The sequence below is a fragment of the Balearica regulorum genome, chromosome 4 (assembly GCF_011004875.1).
Source record: "Balearica regulorum gibbericeps isolate bBalReg1 chromosome 4, bBalReg1.pri, whole genome shotgun sequence".
NCBI classification, from domain to species: Eukaryota; Metazoa; Chordata; class Aves; order Gruiformes; family Gruidae; genus Balearica; species Balearica regulorum.
Genome location: NC_046187.1, coordinates 62,404,524 through 62,430,090, shown reverse-complemented (window position 1 = coordinate 62,430,090; position 25,567 = coordinate 62,404,524). Strand labels below are relative to the sequence as shown.

General features: G+C 38.6%; 1 protein-coding gene across 1 annotated transcript in view; it reads right to left on the bottom strand.

Moving 5' to 3' along the window:
* Positions 1-4,087: 4,087 nt before the first annotated feature.
* The window catches only part of DHX15 (DEAH-box helicase 15), a 48,444-nt gene continuing 26,964 nt past the window's right edge, over positions 4,088-25,567 (bottom strand). The window contains exons 7-14 of the mRNA XM_075752387.1: positions 22,578-22,664; positions 20,867-21,016; positions 20,600-20,708; positions 19,233-19,424; positions 16,094-16,216; positions 13,577-13,767; positions 5,861-6,030; positions 4,088-4,653 (exon numbers count right to left, since the gene is read on the bottom strand). Coding sequence (XP_075608502.1) covers positions 4,536-4,653; positions 5,861-6,030; positions 13,577-13,767; positions 16,094-16,216; positions 19,233-19,424; positions 20,600-20,708; positions 20,867-21,016; positions 22,578-22,664 — 1,140 coding nt within the window. The 3' untranslated portion in view covers positions 4,088-4,535. The remainder of the gene's footprint in view (positions 4,654-5,860; positions 6,031-13,576; positions 13,768-16,093; positions 16,217-19,232; positions 19,425-20,599; positions 20,709-20,866; positions 21,017-22,577; positions 22,665-25,567) is intronic.

Below are 25,567 nucleotides of genomic sequence, written 5' to 3'. Positions count from 1 at the left end.
CGCAAACCGGGCTGTACCAACGGCTCTTCAGCCTCAGTGGATGAATGGAGGTACAACAAATAAATACGTTCCTATAACCCCCAAAGGAACTTCAGCGCGTCTTTTGCACTGGTGTACATACAAATCTCCCAAATGCAAAAGTTCAGGGGGTTTTATGACATCAAGACATAGCAAAGCATGAAGTCACCTTTTATTATTTTCTCTGACAAAAATATTAAATGCTAGAAAATCCCTTCAAATCTAAACACAGTATAACTGGTCACTTCTTTATGTCGCCATAATGTTAATAGCTAGGTACCTAAACACAACTGTATGTACTCAGTCATCAGTAACTACCTCTGTATCTAACAAACCTAAACGTAGCTATTATTTCACATCAATATTAGCCCTTACTGCTTTGAGGTATTACACAGAAGCACAATTAAGACACAAGACTCTCCTCTTTTCAAAAAATATACTCCTTTGACTATTTTCCTATCATCTAATCCATTCTATATATTCAAAAGCCCTGCACTATAAATGGTTTATTTTACACAAACCATGTATTTTCAAAAACCACCAGAATGCCTCAGGTTTAAAAAAAAAAAAAATCACTGTAAGGAAACAAAGCATTGCTTTTCCTTTTAGATTGTTCCAACTAACCCTAGGGGAGCAATTCCTCAGCACTCCAGAACACAGACACTTACACCCTGGCTAGCAGTCTCACCGCTCCGAAGCGGCAGTAGCAAGGCAGGGCACATACCAGAAGAGCCAACAGCTGACACTGGCTGGGGCAGCCGATGTACTTCTTGCAGGATCCCTCGCTCCAAGGCCAGCAGAAAGAGCCGCAGCTGTGGCATTTCACAGAACAAAATGCACAGGAGGCTGAATTTCTGTTTGACATTAGCAAACTCCCGCATATTTTGCCACTTCCAACTTTATCCCCCGTTTACTGCAGTCGGCAGTATAGTCAGCCAGCACCAAAGCTGTGACACTGAGCAGGACTGTGGGTGTTTTTAACTGCACTAAGAGGGAGGTATTGACCTTCATACGCTCATGAAGTGGCCTCATTCCTACACCCGCTTCTTGGTCTCCTTTTGTTTCTCTGAGCAACCTTTTCTGACAGGTTTTCCACCAGGAAAACAGGAATGAGGTTTTACCTTTCAACACTTGTGAAGAACCAGGGCTATTCTCAAACTCGAGTCATTCTGTGTGACTCGTCTCCCTGAGATAACTGGAGTTACGAGGGTTCCTGATAGTTTCTTTTAGGGCCTTGGAGATGTCTTCTCTAAGAAGCCATGGTGTCCTTTCCACCACTCCTTCAGAGAGAAACAGTTAATACTTAGACAACTTGCTCCCTTCCCACTGCTGTATGGCTCTAAATTCACATCTTAAAAATAAAAAAGTGAACTTTGCAGTAACTCAAAGGTGTCCGCAGTGATTCAAATGAGTCTGTGTGTTACTGCCCCAGACCCCAAGATACTCCCAGGTGTTAGAAGTCAGCGTTGTGCAGTACAACAGCCATTGCACAATGCCTGCAGACGCTCCCACCCTAGGGCCGTTCTCCACTACCCAACAGCTAGAAGGAACGACTGTGTGTTTGACACATGCAGTCTGGTTTGAGAAAATGGTTTAGTCCTGAAGTATTGCAAGCGCTTGGCTTGTCAGTTCTCCAGTAAGAGAAGTGTTTTGACCTACACAAATGTCACACAGGTGTCAAACCCACAGGGTCCCCCAGATGTTGGAGCTCCAATACCTCCTTGAAGCACTGGCTCTGATTCCAGTGGGGTCCCAACAGCCAGGCTGCTCTCCACAGCTCCCATAGCCAGAGCAAGGGCTCAGGGCCCGCTCCATCCCCGATGACAGCTGAGACACCCGACAGCCTTCCAATTAAGCCAGTGACAAGGGTGCACCCCCGTGCCTTTAGGTGGATTGTGCAGGTGTCACCAACTTAATTGGAAGGTGGCAGGGCTGCACAGCTGTCAAAGGACATTAATTTGGCCTGCAGCATTTGCATTCCTGGTAGCAATGACAGAGGAGAGTGAAAGATCCCAGGTTGGCTGTCACAGCCCAAGCTGAGTTTGCAGGTATGACAATTAAAAAAAAAAAAAAAGAAAAAAGAAAACCAGGCCAAAGTCTGTCCCATGTAAGGTTCCACTCACAGCCACGGCCATCTGCTCCCCCCTTCACAAGTACCAAAGCTGCTGCAGTTCACACCAGCTGGTTCTGGAGTCCTCAAGGGATTTCACACTGAGAATTGGCTGCACTTGCAGACCCTGCCATACCTAGGACAGGGCATACAGAAGGTGGTTCTACACCATTTAGCTGAAGGCTGACACAAATACTGCAGAAATTCTGACCTGGGGAGCAGCATTTTTCAGCACTGCACGAAGTAGCCCCTTCTGCCTCCCAAAAGGAGGATAAACAACCCACATACTGAACTTGAGTTATCCTGGAGCAGGAGTAGGTGGAACAAACATTTGTATGTTTAAGAATACTAGTTTGAAATCAAAATGCTGAAGAAGTTGAGGATCCCTATGTTTTAAATACAAACTCTTGTAACTGCAATCAGAAAGCTTAATCCAGTTCAACATTTTATGATGAGTCAGCCTCCCTCTTTCCTACTGAAAGTTACTGCACAGGGCAGGAAAGTCCAGACCCATCCCACACCACCTGAGGTGGGGAGAGCCCTCATACCTCACATGCTTATCACACCTGGGGCAGACTCACAAGTGCCACTGTGTATTACAAATTCACTCCAATTTTAATCCTCAGACATGCTTTCCTTCACAACACTGTTTTCATTGCTAACAAAACAAGTTTTCAACACTTCTCCACTCCCCCTCATATAAATGGCAATTTAAAAACCAAAGAAGTTGGAATTAGAAGAAAACCCTCAAATTACTTGATTTCAACTAATTTTATAGTCAATTGCTATGATTTAGATAGGATCCCCCAAACATCAGTGCTTAAGATTAGTCTGAGGTTAGTTGCCAGATCTGCAAACATAACCTATTTCTGCTTCAGCCTTACAGCACGACTGCACACAGCTCCCATTCCCAGAGAACCCATTTCAGCAGGAGCTGCTGCACCTTCTCTTTGCCAGGAGGACCAAATTTCAGTGTATTCTGGGGAGAGGAAAAATTGAAATCTGACAAAATATGTTAAATCCTAGAATGGTTCAAGTTGGAAGGGATCTTAAAGCTTATCTAGTTCCACCCCCCCCCCGCCACAGGCAGGGACACCCTCCACTAGACCACGTTGCCCAAAGCCCCATCCAACCTGGCCTTGAACACTTCCAGGGAGGGGGCATCCACAACCTCTCTGGGCAACCTGTTCCAGTGCCTCATCATCCTCACAGGGAAAAATTTCTTCCAAATATCTCATCTACATCTACCCTCGTTCAGCTTAAGGCCATTACACCCCTTGTCCTGTCACTCCCTGCCCTTGTAAACAGTCTCTCTCCACATTTCCTGTGGGCCCCTTCAGGTACTGGAAGGCTGCTATAAGGTCTCCCCGGAGCCTTCTCTTCTCCAGGCTGAACAACCCCAACTCTCTCAGCCTGGCTTCACAGGAAAGGTGCTCCAGCCCTCTGATCAGATCTTGCTATAAATTCCACATGAGATTAGCTTTCCTAAACTGAAAATGCTGTCAAGTCATATTTTACTAAAAATCACTACAAATCCAGAACAGTACAAGGTAATTTGACCTACAGTGTCACCTGTGCTGTTATTTGTGTTGGTCTTAAGCTGTATCCAAACATTGCCCAGCAGGGTAATTTCTAACTGGCCACAGACACTTCACAGGACATTACTACAGTTCTGACCAAGAAATATCTAGGAGTATGTCTGAAGAATGCATTCTCCACAATTCCGCATGCATGTCATTTCTAAAACAATTTCCTACGTAATTCAAACAAGTTAGCAAGGGATCAACATTGTGTGCATTATATTGATGTCACCACAATTGTGCTGCTTAAGCATCCGCACTTTAATATTAAAATATTAAACTACTGCCATGTCAATAAAACAGCAGTTTAATGGCAGACTAAATGGCTTCTCATGTTTTAATCAAAACAATAGAAATACCGACATACTGTGGCACAAAATTAGTATAAATAGACTTTATTGAAGTCAGTACCTTTGTACTGAAGCTGAAGATTGTGTCTACATAAGCACAAGTTGTAACATTTCACAACTTCTAAAAGGAATGTCAACAATTACAACGATCATGCATACCATGGTCGATAATCACATTTTTAGAAGCATTTTCAACCATTTCTAAAGAAATGCTTATAACATTGTTATATATAGAACTACTTTCAATAAACTGCAAAACATTGATCAGCTTTTCCAGTATGAGCTACAGTGTCAACACAAAAGGGAGGCATAAATGTTTAATTTATGAAATCAGAATGGAATATTTACTGTAAAGAAAAATTAAAAAGCTTTCAAATAAAGGCCATTATTGAACCAAAGTGAAGAGCACAACTTGAACTGTGAATCCTTTCATCTCTTAAAGCTGTCCTCTGAATAACTTCAGTTCAAAGCATAAATTCAGTACTGTGAGTATTCCTTGGACTGAAGTTTGGCAATGATGCGATCCAACTGTCTCTTTGCTTCACACTGTGGAAAATTGCTCATGTCATAATATTGAGGGGCAATTTTCACCAGCCTGTCAAAAAAGGAAAAGTTTGTTACAAATACTCAAACTTTAAGATACATCCCACAGAAATTCTACAACTGAAGGAAACAAAGATTATCCATTATTTTCAGCTCATTCTGGGATGCTAAGATTAATGAGAGTTCTCACACATGCAGACACATCACCTGTTTACCTCAGCCCCATCCTGTGCAAGCACCCAAGCACGCACTGGAGTCTAGCAAGCTCCTCTCCTGGTCAGCCAACATCCCTTACAGGCCCGCGCTCTGCTTCAGTACGTGCCGCAGTAGCCAACAGAGTCAGACCTGCTGCTTAACCTCAAAGCCCTCAAGCCACAAAAGTCCACCCAAATACCAGTTCGTGCAAGAGTACAGGTCAGCCTCAGCTCTCCTAAGCTTAAAAATGCAACCAAGGCCACAGGACCCTGCTGCTTTAGGCTACACAGCACATGTTCAGAAAAAAATTTCTAAGGAAGAATTCAAACACTCATTTTCCATTAAAATACTATGGACAAATATATATATGTGCTATGTTTTGCGGCTTACAAATCTTTAAACTCCTTCTGTACAACAGCACAATTTCAACAACACTTGCAGAGCCTCCTGTGTCCCCAAAGCTTACAAATTCACAGTTTGAGTACCACCTTACAGACGGGCAAGACAATTCAGATCTCTGCTTGTCTACTGAGGATCTGGCCTCTAATTTCCTTGATGTGCACTCTATTAATAAAAACTACTATAACAAGGCAGGTTGTACCAGTATTAACACCTCTTTCCTTCATATTTTAAGAAAGCACTGAATCCCGTTCAGATCCTTCTGGAAAAAATGCACACAATCGCTGCCAAGGGTGATCCTAGGTCTTGAGGAGAGAGGCATCTACTGTATCTCTTAACTCAGGTACGCAAACCTAGCATCTCCAGCAGCTCCTGCGCAGCAGGCTTACTAAAGTAACTGGGTTTAAGTCAAGCACATCTCTGTACACTGCGTACAGAGCCTGGGCACCTGAGTTTTAGGCACAACTCCCACAAAGAGAAAGCGTCCGCAAAAAAAAACTTTAGACATCTACAAGATCTTCAGTCCATGCCATTGCTGTGCCCCAAACCGTTTTTAATAATACTAGCTTCAGGAAAAGTGAAAGGAATTACCTCAATTTAAAGAAGGAAAAAGGAAAACAAGAGCTTTACAGTAGGTCACGACCACGTTAAGACTTTTGGCTTACCATTCTGGCTTGATGTCTGTACATGTCCGGATGTAATTCTTCGTCGTAAGGACAAACTCATTATAGAGCACCCATTCCGGTTTATGATCAAGAACAGTGGAAGGATGCAACTGCACCACCTGGTTATCTTTGACTGTTAAGTAATGCCCTGTCCGTTCCAAATGTGCCACCTAAGTAAAAAGACATTCTTTCATTACCACAGGCAATTTTTAAATTAAGTGATTTCAAGCTGACTGTTGCGTGTTCTATACAAAATATACCATCAACTTTCAAACCTCATCCAAATTTGGCACATTACTTGACCACTTCAACTATTCAGGTTTTTTATAGACACAATCAAGATGCCAGATGTTTTTGCTAACTGCCATGGTAAGTGTATATTCTAATATGCAATTCCAGCAACATACAAAAATAGTTATCACCCAAAGAGAAGAATCATTATTAGAATAACACAAATATTACCGTGTTATTCCAACAGAAGCATTGGAAGGGAATATCTATTGGACAGGTTCGTAGCATCACACAAAGTCAACTGTGGTCTACTGCAGACATCTGCTTCAAGCACTTCATTGCAGCAGCTACCATGGGACCGGTAACCACAACATTATCCTTTCACATTTTTACTAGTGCAGCGTTTCAGTACTCATTTTACAGATGCACGTATTATTTTGCAAGTCCTCTCACACAGTGGGCCTGAAAAAAGTATGTCAGTCCTTACAGTAAGAATGGGAAGTTTAGTATGTCAGAAATAAGAACAGTCTTGTTACAGCACAGGCTTCAGAGCTGAAAATGTAGGTTCAGCAACACACTTCTGCTGTGACCTTGCTGGAAAATCAATTAACCTCTCTCCGACCAAGCTGCTTGCTCTCTGAAAGGGAAGAATGCCTGCCTCGCTGAGATGCTCTGATACCTAGCTCATTAAGATTTGGTAAAGCAGACAGTTATCCTTAGAAGGACACCATCTGTAAGGACAGTTAATCTAACAGAACAGGTAACTGAAATTAACCTTTTGATACTGGCAATTCAAGATGACCTCAGTACTTATTTCATCACACAGGTATACACATAGAAAAATACTGTAAAAAGACGGTCAATGGCTGAAAGATGTCTGAAAGACATTTTTTAATCAGACCATCATTAGCTGCCTTCCTTTAATACAGGCTGCGTACTTCGTTTTCTTAATTCCTAGGTGTATCTCACCTTTTTCTTTTTTTTTTCCAGTCAAAGGTAAATTCCATTTATTAGATTAAAATCCCAGGATTTCTAAAGCAACAGCTACCTCAAATTTCAAGTCAGAGTATCTCCTTAGTAACAAATTTCTTATTTGGAGTGTGCTTCGCTTACGTTTTATGACATTAATATCCAGAACATGTTTTAGGAGTGGAATAAAGTATTTCAACAGACTACAAATCTTTTCACCCAAGATTTTAGAGATTACACTGCTACTTTATTTCAAGTCTGGGGAGCCAACAGAGGCTCTTTTAAATGGAGATTAACAGTGCACTGTCTGTAACGATTTAGGCTTAATTTCATCCAACTCAATCCAACATTTGCAAAATTAAATAGTGGTATAGCTGACTAGGCCAGTAACTTATCTATCACAGACCTAGCACAATCACAGCACGTATGTTGCTGTGGGATTATGCATATTTTTTAAAAAGGAAGTATTTTAAAAAGAAAAAAAATCAGTCACTTTTCAGATCAAAAGTAAAGCATGCATACAAGAATATTTGGGTGCTTTATCTGCTTCTGTACTTCCTATGAAAGGGCAGAACAATTCATTTATGTTTCATTCTAGAAAACAGCGTGCTGTTAAATTTAAATCAATACCATTTACCTTTGGCACCTCAGTCTCACTCAGATGTATTAAAATAGTAAAGTCTTATCATCTAGCTTTCCCAAATACATACAATTTCCTTTTCCATGTCATTTAAAATGCAGTAAAGAGTTGTATTTCTTGTTTACTTCATATAATTCTGAACTAAGTAAGAAGATTCAGTTGGCTCTTAATTTCCAGGAAGGACAGGGACTGGAATAATCCCAATTAAGAAAAAGATGTTTCCTTAGAACATGGGTGTCAGGGATAAGTCACCTTTGAGTGGTTACATACTATTGTGACTTATTCAGATCCTGAGCAAACACTGAGCTACAGTATTTATCCAATTTAGATGTTTCTCTTTAAGTATGCGCGTTAGCACACATTGGTAAAGAATTTCAGGTTCAGTAATGGCAACCGTCTCATGAAATATGCAGTGAAGCTAGGGCTCTGCAGCAAGCGATGATGATCTAACCGTCAGCTACTACATCTTCCCGCTCCCTCCTGGCCCGAGCCATTTCAGCACAGCTGACAGAGCGCCCATTGTGCTGCTTCTCTGAAGGTGTAAGTGGCTTGCCACATCCCTATGCTAAAAGAATTCAGAATGGGCTGAGGCAAGCACCAAAGCTGACATAGGGGAGCGAACAAGGACACAGGGGAGGCAGCGTACACATTTATACTCCTCTGAACGACTGGCATGCAGCCAATTCCAGTGCCTGTGAAATACAACGTAACGGTGGTTGGGCCAGATGTCCTCCAGAGCTCCCTTCCAACCTCAACCATTCTGTTATGTTTTTCAGAGTATAACAAGCATGAGCTTCCCCAGAAACCACAGAATAATACAAAGCATGTCTAGTAATTTTTTTCTTTTTTCTTCCAATGAGCAGTGGTAGTAAGCAAGATACTAGGAAACACACTGTCATGTATTAGTACAGAACGTTTGTGAATTAGGCTACTTAAAGAATGGGACTGTAAATGGAGGGAAGCTATTATGCTATTGACAGCTCAACGTAAGGAGCTACACAAACATGACTAAAAGGATTATAAAGCCAAGCTCACCCATGCATCTCTGCAACAGGTAACTGCAGCCTGAGAAAGCCCACCTGCTGCTGATTTACAGACAGTTACAATGCTTTTATCAACATGACAAACTCACACGGAAACAGTGGCCACCATGGCACATGCCACCACAGGAAGAGGTTTTAGTTCAAGTTCTCATTACAGAAGTTTCAAGGATGTCACAATTTTATTAAGACAGACACACCGCGCTCTGAAATTTTAAGTGTGTTGGTGCTTATTTATTATCTATCATGTCATTGACCCTAGAGGGCCCAATCAGGGGTCTTTAGTCAAACACTGTAATCCAAATGCACTTAAAAGGGCAAAGCAGGAATAGTGTCACAAGATCACAGAATCGTTTAGGTTGGAAAGGACCTTTAAGATCATCAAGTCCAACCGTTAACCTAACGCTGCCAAGTCCACCACTAAACCCTGTCCCTAAGCACCACATCTACATGTCTTCTAAATACTTCCAAGGATGGTGACTCAACCACTTCCTTGGGCAGCCTGTTCTAGTGCTTGACAACCCTTTGAGTGAAGAAATCTTTCCCTTCACCAGCTCCGCTGCCCTTCTCCAGACACGGTCCAGCACCTCAATGTCTGTCTTGCAGTGAGGGGCCCAAAAACCGAACACAGTACCTGAGGTGCAGCCTCACCCGTGTCAAGTACAAGGGGACGATCACTGATCCAACCATTTTTAGATTTAAGGCTACAAATTTTGGCAGGCTAGTCTTGTCAAACAATTTAGAGAAAAGACTGTTTCTTGTCTGTCTTGCAGAAAAGTAATAGCTAGCATGCACCTAAGAAGCAATGTCAGTTGCTTGGATTTCAGAAATTTCTGCTTGCAGAACACGCCACAGTGTTTCTGAAGCCATTAAGTTTTAAACTGTTCTTCTGCATTCTTAAAGAGCAAAATGAATACCATTAAACACACTGGTGACCACCTTCATGTCATAGGTTTATTTTATTACCATTGTGTTATTGTAGAGGCCTGATTATGTAAAGACAGCCAAATACACATCATTCTATACACAAAATAGCACCAAAGACTGAGTAGCAGCAAGAATGAGATTTTAATTAGCAGTACAATCATCTGACACCTGACTTTCCGTACAGTACAGGTGATTTCATTTCATCTTCTGTAGGACCCTGATATATCCTGTGTTGAACTAAGCCACATCTTCCAAAAAACAGTTCCAAGCTTGATCTGAAGACACCATAGGACAGTGGTGGCTCCACCATATACTGGAGTACTTCATTCCACCTTTAAACTCTGACTTACATTTGCAGCCATCAATTCTTGTTCTGCCATCACCACTGGATTGGAAATACAATGATAAAAATCTAAGTTCTTTAAGACAACTTGCAATAGCAGTCTCAAAAAAATTGCTAAGAGGAAAATGAACCATCTTTAAGATACTTTGGCATTTGCTTGTCTTCTCCAATTCAATTTTCATAGAATCATAAGGTTGGAAAAGACCACTAAGATCATCAAGTCCAACCGTCGACCCAACACCACCATGTCTGCTAAACTATGTCCCAGAGTGCTCTGTCTACACTTTTTTTGAACACCTCCAGGGACAGCGACTCCACCACCTCTCTGGGCAGCCTGTTCCAATGCCTGACCACTCTTTCGGTGAAGAAATTTTTCCTTATATCTAATCTAAACTTCCCCAACACAACTTGAGACCAATTTTAACAGTTTCCTTAGCTGACTTCCTGTAGTACAATTATTTTTTGCTTAGTTTTTACCAGTTATTTCCACTACTTGTCTATTAAGATTTTAAAAATTATAAGCTTAGCTCTTCTACTTCTGTTGAATAATCTATTCCTAGCTCTTGAGTTTTGTTGCCTAATTACGATTGTGTTGTAGAATTTTCCAATCCCTCTCCATTCTTAAGACAGCATATGTCTAGCACTGACGTATTGAGAAAGCAGTATTTCTCTGATGTATTTTATTTTCAATGAGCAGTTTCTTAGTGATTCTGCAAGCATCACTCTTGCTTTATTTTATATATGCTTCACATACTCTGTTTTGTGATACAGAAAACAGGGGACAAAAAAATTTTTTTGTGCTAAGACACCTAACTTCTTGTCAGTACTTATCCTTCCAGAAGTTTTTCTACACACAGAATTGTTGGCAGTTTTAAACTCTTTTACTATTCCCTTTGCACGTCTATGACAGATTTACTGGAATTCAAGTTTGTATTTAAATATGAAGGGTAAAAAGATTATTTGTCATCAGCAGAAATTCCACATTTATCAGTCACCAACAGACAACTGAAGGCAGGTAAATTCACTAATTATAGAATTAGTACTATTTCAATAGTTAATACAGGCCCGCACTGCCTGACATAAGCCACAAGTCTTGATTAGTACAGAAATTTCTACAGTAAAATTATAAGATTGACTTTAGCACACTAGGCAATTACCAAAGTAGAAAACAAGGCAGTCAATGAGAACTATTTCAGAACAATGGGTGCTACTGGCTACCGTTTTTTCCACTTGACACTGCATGTTTAAAGAGTTTGAAGAATCAACTTCTGCCATGTGTTGCCCATAGACCTTAGTACTTTACATGCAGAGACTATCTACGGTATGTGCGCACACTTTGCAAGTGCTTCGACTTGGAATTCCATGTATGTTCTGTACTAAGAGGACAAAGAATGATGTATGCATTTCATTACCCAGGTTTTCTGAACAAGAGCACCCAAATGCCAGAGCGTGAAGATCTGCTTAGAGAGGGTACAACGTGTATACAGACTACTTTAAGTATTTCAGCTGCTGGTAAATAACGTCTCTTGAGTTTTCTACTGAAGGTTACTCAAAGCAACATGGAATTCACGAGAAAAGGTTCAGAGTCAAGGTCAAACAAGTATCACACTACCATGGAGGTTAGAGTGAAAAACTCAAAATAAACTGGACTCGAACACATCAAAGGAGAAAAGAAACTGTTGAAATGGCTTTGACGCAAAATGCCTTCACAACAGGTCTGCCACAGCTATCTCTTGATTCAGCCCAAAAATTCAATTCAGCATTTTGGGTGAGAGGGGTGGTAAACAACCTATTGACCATGGAAGCCCAAGAAGACTTCTGGAAAAACCTTCATTTTCATCTGTGTGAGCCTACTACTCTTTCACAGCAAAAATATGAAGTCAGATCTTCAGTTCCTGAGCAATAGAGACCAAAAAGCTAGCTACACCAACAGTGCCATTCCACATCCATGGCAGGAAAACATCTATTAGAGGAAGAGTTTCACTCTGAGTAATGTAAACCAAACTGACAACCCACAAACTTCTACGGACACGACCTCTTACAGGTCCAAATGAAGGAAGCCACAGGATACTCTGCCACAGTTGCACTGTTTGGCAATCAGACCTGCCTCAACCAGCTGGGGCCCAGCCAGGACTGTTGGGCCAAACTGTTCTTTGTCTTGCAAAAGATTTACAGAATTAAAGGTGTAGGTAGGAATGTATACTAAAGTGTCCCCCAAAAACAATGAAGAAAACATGTCCCAAAAGCAAGGGCTGAACACAGTGACCAGCCTGCTTGTCTGCAGGGTTACAGCAAGTCAGTCTTTAAAACCAGTTTAATATCTAAAAGCAGCCAACAGCTTTAATCTCCCATTTGCATTACAGTGAAATGCAGTTGCTGACATTGATATTCCTGTATTCCAAAAACCCAGAAACGTTTCTGCTACAGTCTGGCTGGCTTAGCCCTGGGGAAGGCACTGTTTCCTTGGAGAGGGGTTTAAACATACATGGCACCCAAGTCTGCACCCAGCCAGGATGTGGTAAGTGCGTGCCTGTCAAGCTGCTTGCCATTCTAAGCCACACAGCGCTGACCAATGGCTCTTTTTTCAACTAGTAAGCTTGTGTGCTCAAATACCACTAGAGCATAGGTCAAGTGAAAAATTAGGAAATGCCACGGGCACTGGTCAGCTTCTTAATAACAAGGTTATGTTCTCCACAAGTGAGACATTAGGCTCTAGCAAAGACATTGCTGAGATGCATCAGAACACATGTTTGCTGGGAAAAACATCACAACACTCCAGAGTCAACGAGGATGAAGACTCACTCCCATTAAAGTTTCTATACCCCAGGGTCTGCAGGAGCCAGCAAAGGGAGTCTTCTAGCCCCAAAGATGAATGCTGAAGAGAAACACAGCACAAAGGGACTATGCAAAAACAAAAGCCACCAAAACAAAGGAAAAACACAGCCTGCATTCTAGCTTGGAGGCATGCTCAATGTGAAATGCAAAGCAACCAGGAGGCAGCAGTGAAGACCAGCTTCCATACCATCCTGGTTCACGAGGCAAATGAATTGCAAACAGCATACATCTTGAAATTACAGACCTGCTCCAGTACTCCAGTACTTGTGACTCATGTAATTTAAAAGTGAAATATAAATATGGGAAAGTATGCATAAGAAAATACTCTCCTTCTAAAAGGATTACATGTAATTAATATTTATATACAACTATACTTTCCCTATTTGTATTACAAATAATTTAACTACATATTCTGCAGTTACTTTGAAATGTTTTAGGAAGTTACTTCCTCAGCTATTCAGAAGTTGGTGGTCAGTTCCTGGCTGGTAATGCCAGAACCAGTACTGTCAATACTAGTAAGATCGCCCACAACTTCTCTTCCAAATAAGATTTGACTAAACAATGTACTACTTGAGTAATAACCAAGCAATCTGACAAAGACTAAGTGGTAATATAGTTAGCCATATATAATTTAAGTAACATTCATAAAGTTTTGATAAATTATAATAACCATACTCACATTAAAGCCATGTAAACACTGAACTACGTTCCCTACAAGAACGGACACGTACCTGCATGAAATACCCAGTAACTAATGCCTTTCTTATGTTGATGTAATAGTCTCGGCTGGTAAAGTCTGTGCTTCTACGAGGCAAATTAAATCTATCCATGATTCGTGACAGCTGCTGGCGTACATTGTCTGCAGACATCAGGGACCTGTAGTTAATGAAGTTGTCATAACACCACTGAACCGACTCATGATCTGCAACATTAAAAAACATGAATCAAAAAATTAGTATTTCATCCAATTAGAGCAAGTAAATAAAACAGCAACTAACTGATTGATCAGTCAGATGAACCAGAAAAAAACATCCATAAACTTTTATAAATGACAACAGCTCTTAGTTTATTCAGGCAGTCTCTTGCATTAGATAACTTGCCCAAATTCTTTTCTATTCAGGAAGCATGTGGTCAAGATAAAAAAAAAAAGTAATGAAGCTTCCCTCCCTCAACATAATATGCACAGATTATTGGTGTGGTATTTCAGCAAAACATCATTAAATTTCACCTATTTCGAAAAAATCACATCCTGCAAGTAGAAAAATCATCTTCCAAACCTGCAGTATAAAATGTAACTCAACATAAGGAACATTGCACAATCTTTAACTGTAGCATGCAACAAACACACAAGAAGGTTGTACATAATTATAATGTATTTTAGAAACCAAACCCTCCTTAAATTAAGCAGTCAAGTAACAGTTAAGAGCAATACAAACTAACCTAATACTAAGTGTGACACACCTCACAGCGGTTTAAGTAAATGTAGGTGACTGGTAAAATACAGCATGAGTAACAGAACTCAGTACTCTTTAAAAGTTACTGTTTCTACTGCTGATACGTCTAATAAGAAACCTGTTAGGACAGCAAGCCTAAGCTACTTTGTCAGGGTAAAAGCCCACACATTTAACATCAAGAAACCCAGTTCTCCCTACCAATTCTGTTACTTCTCAAGTGACACTCTTCTAAACTTTGTCAGTTTAATAATCCAACAAAACCAGCCTTAACAAAATTTTAAAAGTATCTCTTGTACAGAGAGAGACTAATTCTTAATTTGCATTGAAAAGAACGTTACATATTTTGAGGAAAGTTTAAGTTGTTTCTGTGCTTTATCTTACAGAATATATTTAACTGAAGTATGAATGCTGATGCTCTTGTACACTATACAGTAGAATCGCAATTGAAGTACCACAGCATGTTACTTTCTGCGCCGCTTAAACTGAGCACTTTGGATGACCTCTAACAGTTTCAATTTGTTCTAGATACAAACAGTAGCAGCATTTTGTCTTCTGATCCTGAATCCCAGAAATCCTACTCAAATTTCACAGTGAAACTGAACATAAGATTATTCCCCAAATAACTCCATCCTTCAGCAACCCAAGCAGGAAAGCAGTGGTGTCCAGAAACACACACACATAAAATGTCTGCAAGACATACGGGAACCTGTTAACTAAGAAACTAATAGAAAAAAACAAGCAACAGATGTCTCCAATTCACAGGTGTTTAGTAGAAGTTTCTCAGCTACTGTTTAAAACAGTTTTGAGTACCTTTGTTTAGACTTTTACTCTGAAGATACCCTTATTTTGCACAGCCACATAGTGATACAGTGCTAGAATGCTTCCATACAAAATTTCTAGATCAAAGCTGGAACAGAAAGGGGCACTAAGTTGTGATTTGTTTGTTGGTTTTGTTTGTTTACTCAGGGTAAAAGACTGTTCCTTTTTTGTTTGCTTACAGAAAAATGCAACTGGAGCATCTAATTTAACCTGGTTGGCAGTTAAGAGTAATCTTTTTACTTACCACCAGGATAAGTCACTGTTAAAAAAGTGTGCCACTTATGTAGTCATTTTTCAAGAGAACTCCTAGCTTCACCTGTTCATTCCCATCTTTTTCAAGCTGCTAAAATATACTGCAGCTATGCTGAGGAGGACCGTACATTTTCCCTAAAATCCATACACAGAAACGAGGTAAGTGAAATAAATATATCGTATGGCTCTACGTTACTTTTGTTGATGCATCACCCCTTTGCCTCTCAATCCATCCCAAGGCCTTGTTACAGAATTCCTAACTATATTAAAAAGTTAGGATTAAAAAGGTTTTGGTTCTAGGAACATATCCTTCTCTAAATTCAGAGTATTTTCTGCACCGCTCTCCCTGAAAAATTATGAAGCAATTACGCAGCTTTTTCTATAATTAATGTCAAATAACAAACCTCCAATATTTCTTAATTACAGGAATGCTTACTTCCCTTCTGTCCAAGGTTATCCAGCACTGATTTAAAAGCCTGGCTTGTCTCCATACTCATCAGTTTATTACATGATCTCTTGGCTAGTTTTTTGGTTTTGTTTCTCCCCCAAAGGAAAGTAGCACTTAAATAGCTCTTTTAAATATGCAGGTTTTTAAGTATGTAAGATTAAAAGAGAATGACTCAAGAACAAGCCCACGCCTTTCAACTGTCCTTGGAACCCAGGAACAAAATCTGGCAGCACAAAGCATTACAAATAATTTTGCTAAAATGGGTGCACACTTACTTTGTTTGAAAGCGTGGTAGACATTCAGCAACGTCAAATGATCTCCATCTATGTGGGCAAACCTCATCTTGGCTTCATCTGCTGCTTTCTTTGCTTCCGTGGGGCGAACAAAACACTGTGGGACTAAACAAGGTTGGTATGGGCCCAACACAAACGCCCATATCGATGAGTCACGCATTCACAGATAGAGGAACAAGGCCTAGCTAGGTCAGTTCACAGAGCATAGGGCAGGGCAGGATGGCCTCCAACTGCATCTTGGACTGTTTACTACCTTGATTTGGTACATCAACACCTAACCACATCTGTAAGACAAGAGGGTTTCAAAGCTACAGAGTACCTGATTATTTTAATAGAACTATATGTAGGCATCAAAATCTCTAGTCTGAAGGCCATCAAGATTGCCTATGTATACTGGAAGGCTAAACAGATCTTAGTTCAAATCCCAGTGCTGATAGCTCTACCAGTGCCCCATGTAACAAAACACTAATTGTGAATTTGCTTTCTCAGAAAGCCTCTATGGACAGAGTGAAAAAGGTAATTCTGAAACTGTACTGCACTGGCACAGACTAAACAAACATGAGTTTTATCCCAAGTCTGCTACTAGACAGAACACCCTAGTAAAGTCAAGTCCTCTTCCCCAGATGGTATTGTTATCAGCACTGGTATACAGAAACATGTGAATGAAGGTATTAATAACTCTAAAGGTTGTGATGGTAGCGGTAGTGGTGGAAGGTTAAACCGTCCTTTGGCACTACTTGAAATAAAAAAATTAAAAATTGCAATGTGATGAGCTTTCTCTGTTACTATATTCTCTTACATAAATCTGAGTCAGTCTAACTTGAATCCAAAAATCATGTTTTAATGTTCCCTTTCCAAATACAGGCTACCAAAGACCACAAACAGTATTGCAGCCAACTTAATTCATGGTCTGTCAACATTCTTACAGGTTTGTAATATTGATACTAATTGACAAAATGTTGAAAAAAGTTCTAAGATATCTTCACTTTTAAGATCTACAGGAGAAAAAAAAAATCAGTTTGGTTTTAAGTAATGTAATTTAAAAGCTTAAATTTCAATAAAATTAATGCTAAGTAAGATGCTACAAATCCTTTATCTTTTTCCAGCTGCTTGAGACTACATTAGCCTTCTCATAACTGAAGCCCACCAATCGCAGACCACTTCTTTGCGCCTCATCTGTCCCTAACAGATAAGGGCCTTTTGTGGGGTGTTATGTGGTTTTATTTTATTTTTAAATTTCCATAAAAGCCCCAAAACACCACATTTCAAAAATATGCTGAATTGAATACTGGATGGAACTCGAGGAGAAAAAAAAAATACACACTGCAACAGTGAATCACATGGTAACAAATCAAGAAAGACCAATGCATTAAAGAAAATGGAAATGCAGGTGCAAAATAAACACCCTGTATTTTGGGTCCTGCATTTGAAAACAACAATAATATAAGGTGTATTTTAATTTCAAACTCAAGACTAATGAAAGCAAATTCCAAATTATTCTATCACTGGCTTAACTCACTGTTTTGAGTAAGTAACAGCACTTTCTACCCCACAGCAAGACACCACAGCTCTTATAAAATGAAGTACAATCATTTAATCTGCTCACTTATTGAATGCTATTCTCTGCTCTTTTCTGGTATTTATTTTCCATTCAGTCCAAACTATTAATACACAGATTGCTATCCAGAGCCTGACAGTCTTAAGGCACCATAACATACAGTCATGTTGCTGGTTTAAAAGAAGTGTTTATTTTTGGAAATAGTCCTCACAAATACTAGGACTATGGGGGTTTTTTTAGGAGCAGAATTTTAGTTACAATCCATACATTAACCAGCTTAAGTTGGTTTTTTTTTTTTTTTCCCCAAAAACTCTTAATCATGACATTAATTGTGCCTTAAAACAAAAAAGTATCATGGCCTAGGAAAAGGTAAATAGAAAAAAAGAGCAAGACAAATCAGTTGAAGACCACAGACAAAAATAGTAGACTTACTGTTCTGTAGTAGAGCTGGGGGGGGGGGGGGGGGGGGGGGGAAGGGAAGAGAAAGACAGGCACCAACCTACCACCACCTCCGCAATTAATTCTACCATTTAATTAAAAAAAATTATTACGATTCTGCCCTGCCCATCTGCTCTGAGTCTGAACAATAACTCTGCAACAAACATTTTAGCTTGTTCTTTAAAACTTTCATATAAATATACTGTAAGACTAAACTGAAGAACAGATTTTACACTTAGCCAAAACATTTTTTCCCCCTACTCAAAGTTAAGCATGTAACCAGTACACCTGCATTGTGAAAAGCCTGGTAAAATAGCACACCCAAAGACAAAAAGAGTAGTTATGAGTAAGAACATCCCCATTTTCATAATAGACTAAATCTTGTTGCTTGTCCTATGACAACTAACTGTAAAATGCAGTCAGTTCTACATAACTGGGAAATGAAATACAAGGCTTGCTTGATAACATTTCTCATCAAGCTCTCTCAACAAGCAGCCCTGTTCTGACGCAGTGCTATTCACGTAATGCAGCAGCAAAGTACAGCTGTGCACACAAATTAATTCTTATAAATACATATATCCTCCTCCGAAGTTTCTTTCTTCCCTTTAAAAGCAAGGACTGTTCTTAAGCTTTGCCACTTAATCACTAAAAAAATGTATCATCATTTCATGTACAAGCTTATGTTTTAATATAAATTACACTGTAATCCTCTTGGAAATACTGGGATTTATCAAAAGTGCAGAAGAATGCACAATACAAAACAGATTTCACTGCCTTAAACAGGGTGGTTGAGCTGACATTTCTGGTCCTGAATATGAGCCTAAAAAGAAATTTCTGTTCCACTAGCCTCATTTTCCCCCTCCCCCCCATCAACTCAAATATATACACTTCTAACCAAAGTTAGGAGCAAACTGTTTGACTATTTTATGCATGTTAATTTCTTAATATTACTATTCATTACCTTGAACCCCATAACAACTGATTAAGCCCCTATATGAAGCTTTAAAAAACAATTCTAATTGTTAGAAATATATTTGTATTGTTTATGGCTTTGATGTGGAAAACTCAAATTTTCCCCAAACTGAAGATCTGCATTTTGTTTAGTATCTCTTTCCCTGCTATTACCTGACAACATGGCAGTAATAGATAGGACCTCATTAGAACAGTTGTAGTCACAACTTGCAATAACCATTTTAGCCAGTTGTGGGTCCAATGGAAATTCAGCCATCATGGATCCCAATTCAGTCAAGTCTCCATCATCATTTAAAGCAGCCAGATAATTCAAAAGCTCTAAGGCTCTCATCAGAGTTTCAGGAGCTAAAAAAAAAAAAAAATTTAGGTAGGCACATTAATCAAACTGCTCTGAATAAGCAAAAAAATGAGGAAGCAAAGACTATTATAAGCCATCTTATTTTTTTATTCTCCATTCAACTGGCTTCCAAACACAAAATTGTTACCAAATTCAGTTATATACATCCAGATAGGAATGAGTTCGGGGGGGGGGGGGGGGGGGGGGGGGAAGGAATCACTTATTTAGAAGAGCTCTTAACAGGATCAAAAGTTTTGAAGATCACTGCTTTTCAAAATTCAGACAGCAGTGGCATTTTGAAATAGTCAGTATCATAGTAGTATCACTTTCCCCCAATGCACTGATGCGTCTTCCCTTGTTCCATACAAAATAGATTGATACAGTCCTAAAAATCTCAGCCATGTCAACTTTAGATATCTACAGCCTTTCACAAATCTAAGCCTATAAGAATATTCCTTTAATCATGCATTCCTCATACTGAGTGTGTATTAAACCCACAAAGAAAAACAGAAGGAAATCCAAAAAACCTTCCTGCTAAACTATCATATATGCTGCACAGCACAAAATACAATTGTTCTGTAGAGCTATTTAAAAGCTTGCATATTATAAATATTTTTATTTTAGGGGGAGAGAAACAACCAACTTTGATGTATTTATATATGGCTGATCTAAGTTTTTAATTAGCAACATAACTCAGTTATTTTTAAAGTATATATGAACATTTAACACTGTTAGAAGGGAGATGCACATTAACTTTATCATTTGAGCCAAAGACACGTACTCAGCTTTAAAAACGCTAGCCAATTTTATTTACACACAGTTGTTAACTGATGCACAATTAGAATGTGCAATCAAGGTGATATGTAAAAAAACCTCATCAAGTAATAGATTTTCTAATGCCTATAATTTTGTGTTATCCTCTGCAGGTAAGAGGCATTCAGTAGATTCCTTGATTCCATTAAAAGCTGTTATGCAGATAGAAACATAAAAAGCTTGCTTTGATAAGACAGAGCACTAAATTTCAGGATAAACAAGAGACATTCCTTACAGATTACAATAAAAACAATGAAAAAACCATAAAAGAATTTATCCAATGTTGGTTTTATATAAAATTTTCACCAAAATAAAGATTTCAGAAGTCAAAACATAACACAACTAGACAAGTTAAAATAGAAACACATACCTGGAGGATCCATAAAATCAAAGTGCACCAAATCATCTATACCAAGCTTCTTGAGCTGCAATACTACAGATCCTAAGTTAGACCTCAAAATTTCAGGGTATGTGTTGTCCTAGGGAGGAGGGAAAAAAGAAAGTTCAGAACACTTGTTCTTCTAAACACTTTAAACTACACAAGCATTCAAATTCTGATTTTGTTTGGTGCCTGGCATTCGACTGTCTGTATCAATTAGATGTTCTTATACACGCAATCTAGAAAAAGTAATCTTACCTGCATTTCAGTTTTGTACGCCTTTTCTGTATAAAGCCTGAAGCACTTGCCTGGTCTAGTACGACCAGCACGGCCAGCTCGCTGCTGAGCGGAAGCTTTACTAATCGCAGTAACCAAGAGAGACTCCACTCTGATACGAGGATTGTATACCTATTTGAAAATGCAATTAGAGCAGGAAAGAAGGAAAAGAATGAACACTGCTCATGCATATGACAGTTATCTAAAAAAAAGCATAAAAACACTGCTTTAAACTTATTCTCAAACACAGCTTCTGACTAGGAAATCACAAGTTGTATGTATCTGAAAGGAGACAAAGAAATTGGCTACACAAGCCTTTGAATCAGTGACAGAAAGCTTCTATTGCAACTGCCTAGAGAAAAGCATTTACTTTTTATTCATTTGTTAACAACAACTCCTGCCAGGCTCCCTGTCCTCCTTAAATGTGTGTATTTTTAGATAAGATTTTCATGGCAGAAGGAATGTGTCCAAGTTGTTCTACAGAGTGCTAAACACACTCTTGATGCTCAAATAATTCCATTTAAAAAGTTGTCTTGATACAATTATAAGGTTGAATAATCACGTTCTAGAGGTCAGAAAAATCTAACATTAAGCTTGAACGCAACTGTAAAAATCAGACCAACAAGAAAGCAAGACTGTATTTCAAGGGTACATGCAGACTGTCACAGTACAAAACACATGCTGGAATTTACTATAAAATTCCCATTACAGTCACACAAACAGCAGCCTTGCCAACTTAATATGGCTCAAGGAAAATAATATACTGTAAAAATAAAAGCAGTAGTCAGATAGTTTCAGTTGAAGATGTTCTTTGGTCCATGTTTTAACACCTTCCTGGGGTGAACAGGAATAAAACATGCACAATAACTTTATTTTTTATTACAGAAGGTATTCTTCCAGTGTAAGAACTACTTGTGAAAAAACCTCAGCCTAAATGGTGATTGAAATTTATGTATGAAGATGCATTGACTGTACTCAGTCTGCTGCATCTCTCATTTTGCAAAAGTTTGAAAGGCTGACAATGTGTGAGTATTAAAGGAAAAGTCTAAGAAACCAAGTTATAAAGACAGTTACAGCTACTGAAAAAAATAAATGAAGATTAAGAGATTTGTACTGTTTTCTTTCTTTAGTTATTGAGTTGATTGTAGGCAAGCAACTCCAGTTCCTCTGAACATCCCATGATGTTCCAAGAAGCACAATACAAGCTTCACGACAATCTTCAGGGCTGCAACAGTACTACCCTAGGTATCATTTCTCTCTTCTCATTTTAGTGCTGGAGCTTTCTATGCTAACATGATTTAGAAGAAGAGGTGGCTTCTAGTACCATTTTTATATACTTTCGTATGATTTCTTGGTTTTACTTGAGCATTGTCAAGTACAGACAGACAGTACAAAACCATCCTTCCTAAAGTACCTAGGAAATCCATATTCCAGGCCAAACTCTTAAAATCCTCATGTTTCAATTTTTTGAAAATAAAATTCTTCTGCACTGTTTTGGACTGCTCTAGATAGCTGAAGTTTACAGGCTAAGAACAAACCTACCGTAAGTTAAAAACAGAACAAAATCAAAACAACCAAGGTCAAGATTTCAACTGGGAAAAGATCTATCAATGTTTACAAAGGGAAGAGTTACCCAAGCTAACCAGATTCCAGTATTTTTCCTGCTATAACGAGAAAACAAAGTAGTACTTACCTTCTGTTTTGCAAAGCCAGGATCAATCACAAACACAACACCATCTATTGTTAGTGATGTCTCAGCAATATTAGTGGACACAACAACCTGTTGAAAAACAAAATAGTAAATGTAACTACTTTGTCCTGAAGATGAAGAGCTCTGATTTTGTCTCTGCACCAAGAGTTTTCAGCAAACTTCACTTCATCAGTAACTACCAGAGCTGTGCTCCAACACTTTTACAGGACAGTCTGAAATCAACCAGATGAACTTCTATTGAAATCAGAACAATTTTTGTCCACTGTTTCTGCTTCCTTATGTCTCTATTAACAATATAACAAGTGTTAGTTTTGAGAAAAAGAAACAGAAGAGCAAATATTTTACTTACAAAACTGCTACTCAAAATTTTACTCACATCTGGTACAAAGTGACAAGTTACACTGGATCCCTTTAACATCATCTGTTAATTCCAGCTTTTTTAATTTTTTTTTTTAATGCCTAAACAGGGCAAGCTGGTTAAGTAATATCAAATCAAAGGTTATATAACTGTACCAGCACAGTATGTTCTTTTACTTTGTTTGGAATGAAGCAGTTATCAAAACATTCCAGCTAAAATCCTGAATAATATATATTTAATTTCGACTTTGTCTTTTTAAACTACCAGCTATTCAAATATCTTTACATATTCCGAAGGAAACATTCTTAAATTTCTATAAATCTTTCTGAATGGTAAGTCTTGTGCAAAAATTAAAGCAAAGTTCAGAGGCTTGATTCTCCATCACTTAAATTTTATGTCCAGAGATGCAGTGTCAGTCTATAGATACCATTAGTACTCATCTCAATAGTGACCACATGAAATTACGTTATTAGCAAATTTAATCAACTACCTCAGAAAAGACCCAAAACCTGTTCAGCACGTCATCAAAACTACTTACCTTTCACTTCCTAATTTCAGATCATTCTGTCATCACTGTTTTCAGTTTAGCAATTAGAATTTGAGACACCGTTAACAATTTGCTGAGAATTACAATGAAGCAAGTGGCTGGACTAGATTGATAATCCTGCCGATTTCTCTTCCTCCTGGCTGATCACTTTGCCAGTCAGCTACTTCTTACTATCAGCTTGTCTCTTCTTGAGTAGACTTAAGGTCTAAGCTTACCCAAATGCTACTATATATTGAAAGCAGTATTTTGGTGCAAAAAAAAATTCAGATTAATCTGGAATTACCGTCTTCCACCCTGAAATGATGTAGTACTAAGAACTCCTTAAAAAAAAAAATCCGGTACACCTTTCATTCACAGGTTACCTGTACAGATTAGTCAGAGATAAAAGCCAAAAACATCAATGCAATTAAGTGCTGACACAAAAAGCACAATAGATTTTCATTTAAAAATTGCAAGTCATTAAATATGCAAATTAAACTAGCACTCCCATGTTAAAAGGCTAGTCAATCCACATTCAGCTTGCTGTTACAGTGTTTCTTATCAAAAAAGTCTCAGCTTTTTTCCAGATCTACTAGCATATGAAGCATCTATACAGAGAATCTTGAAATACCAACTACAGAGCAGTGTTCAAAAGGTTTTGGTCCTGCTTTTAATCACCAATTTCTGTAAGGGCACTTCAATACCAATAACTCAACATTGGTAGTATACTTAGTCCACAAAGGTCCATCAATTTAACTTGTACTTGAACCACACAGAAGTTTCAAAAGGCAGAAGGAAAAAAGAAGTTATTTACCCAGTGGATTCTGTTCTATGTACAGATCTCATTTGTTAATGTCACATTGCTTAAAAACCGTAATTAATGACTGTAAAAACACAAGAAATTTTAGAGAAAAACTTGAGGAAGTTACACCACATCTTTCAAGTCTAAATCAAAGTACAAAGTACCCTGGAAACAAATAAAATTAGCACTGAACTATGTAAAACAATAAATTTGTACCTTATGAGATTTAGCTGCAGTTTTGCAGTTTGCTGAAATATTTATGTTAAAAGGTTTTTAAATGTCACGTTAACAGTTTGATACACCAAAGAGTTTGAGATTAATGAAACAAGTTACTTGGAATATTAAAATCTACATATATCTATATAAAAATATCTCTATATTGCATATGTATTAACCAGCAATGCTTAAGACTCCTGAAACAAAAAACAGAACACAGTTTGGAAAAGTATAAGGTAGGAAGGAAAGGGGAGTAAAAAGGCTCCTTGTTAAACCATCTTCATCTTCCTCCAGATTATAAATACTCTGATTAGCTGTAACTAGTAAAAGCATTTGTTTAATTCTAAGCTTTCTGACAATAATAGCTGATCTTTGTCTAGCGCATCTAAGAGGACAAAAAAAGTGCTAAGTGCTATCAAGCTACGTCATTACTAGCTGTTACCATCACTACTACTGCAAGATGCCACACACCTTCCAGTATCTTACTTGCACAAAGTTAAAGCTCAAGAGATACTTATCCAGATACTGCAAGCACTTCATTTTTACAACCATTAGAGCCTTTGAAATGATTCAGACCTCCTGCTAGCTCTCTCTCCTCAGCAGTTCTAAAACTAGGTTCAATTCCCACAGGAGACTGTGGGAAAGCAGACATTTTGTAAGAGAGTGGAGGCATAGCAGCCCATGGTCCTACTTTACATATCTTGATCACTAAGACTAACTGAAACTAAAACAACATTTAAACAAATTTACAATACACACAGACACACTTTCACTCATTGCCAGATTTGCTAAGCAAATAAAAAACAAAACATGGAAGCCAGAACTTTTCAGTCAAAGCAAGCGAAGAGGAAGAGTGGCTTTTTTTAATTTTTTATTTAAACATAGTGGCTTTATAGGTCCAAATCTGTTGCTCACATATTTTGTGCCTGCTTTTGCCTACAACTGATATCTTTCCAGTATGGCATTTTTTTTGTGTAGTAAAGTAGCTGCTACACAGAGTGTATTCCTCTTACACGCAGGTACTGGCTTCATCAGTTCAACACAATGAAAGCTACACACTGCATCTGTTA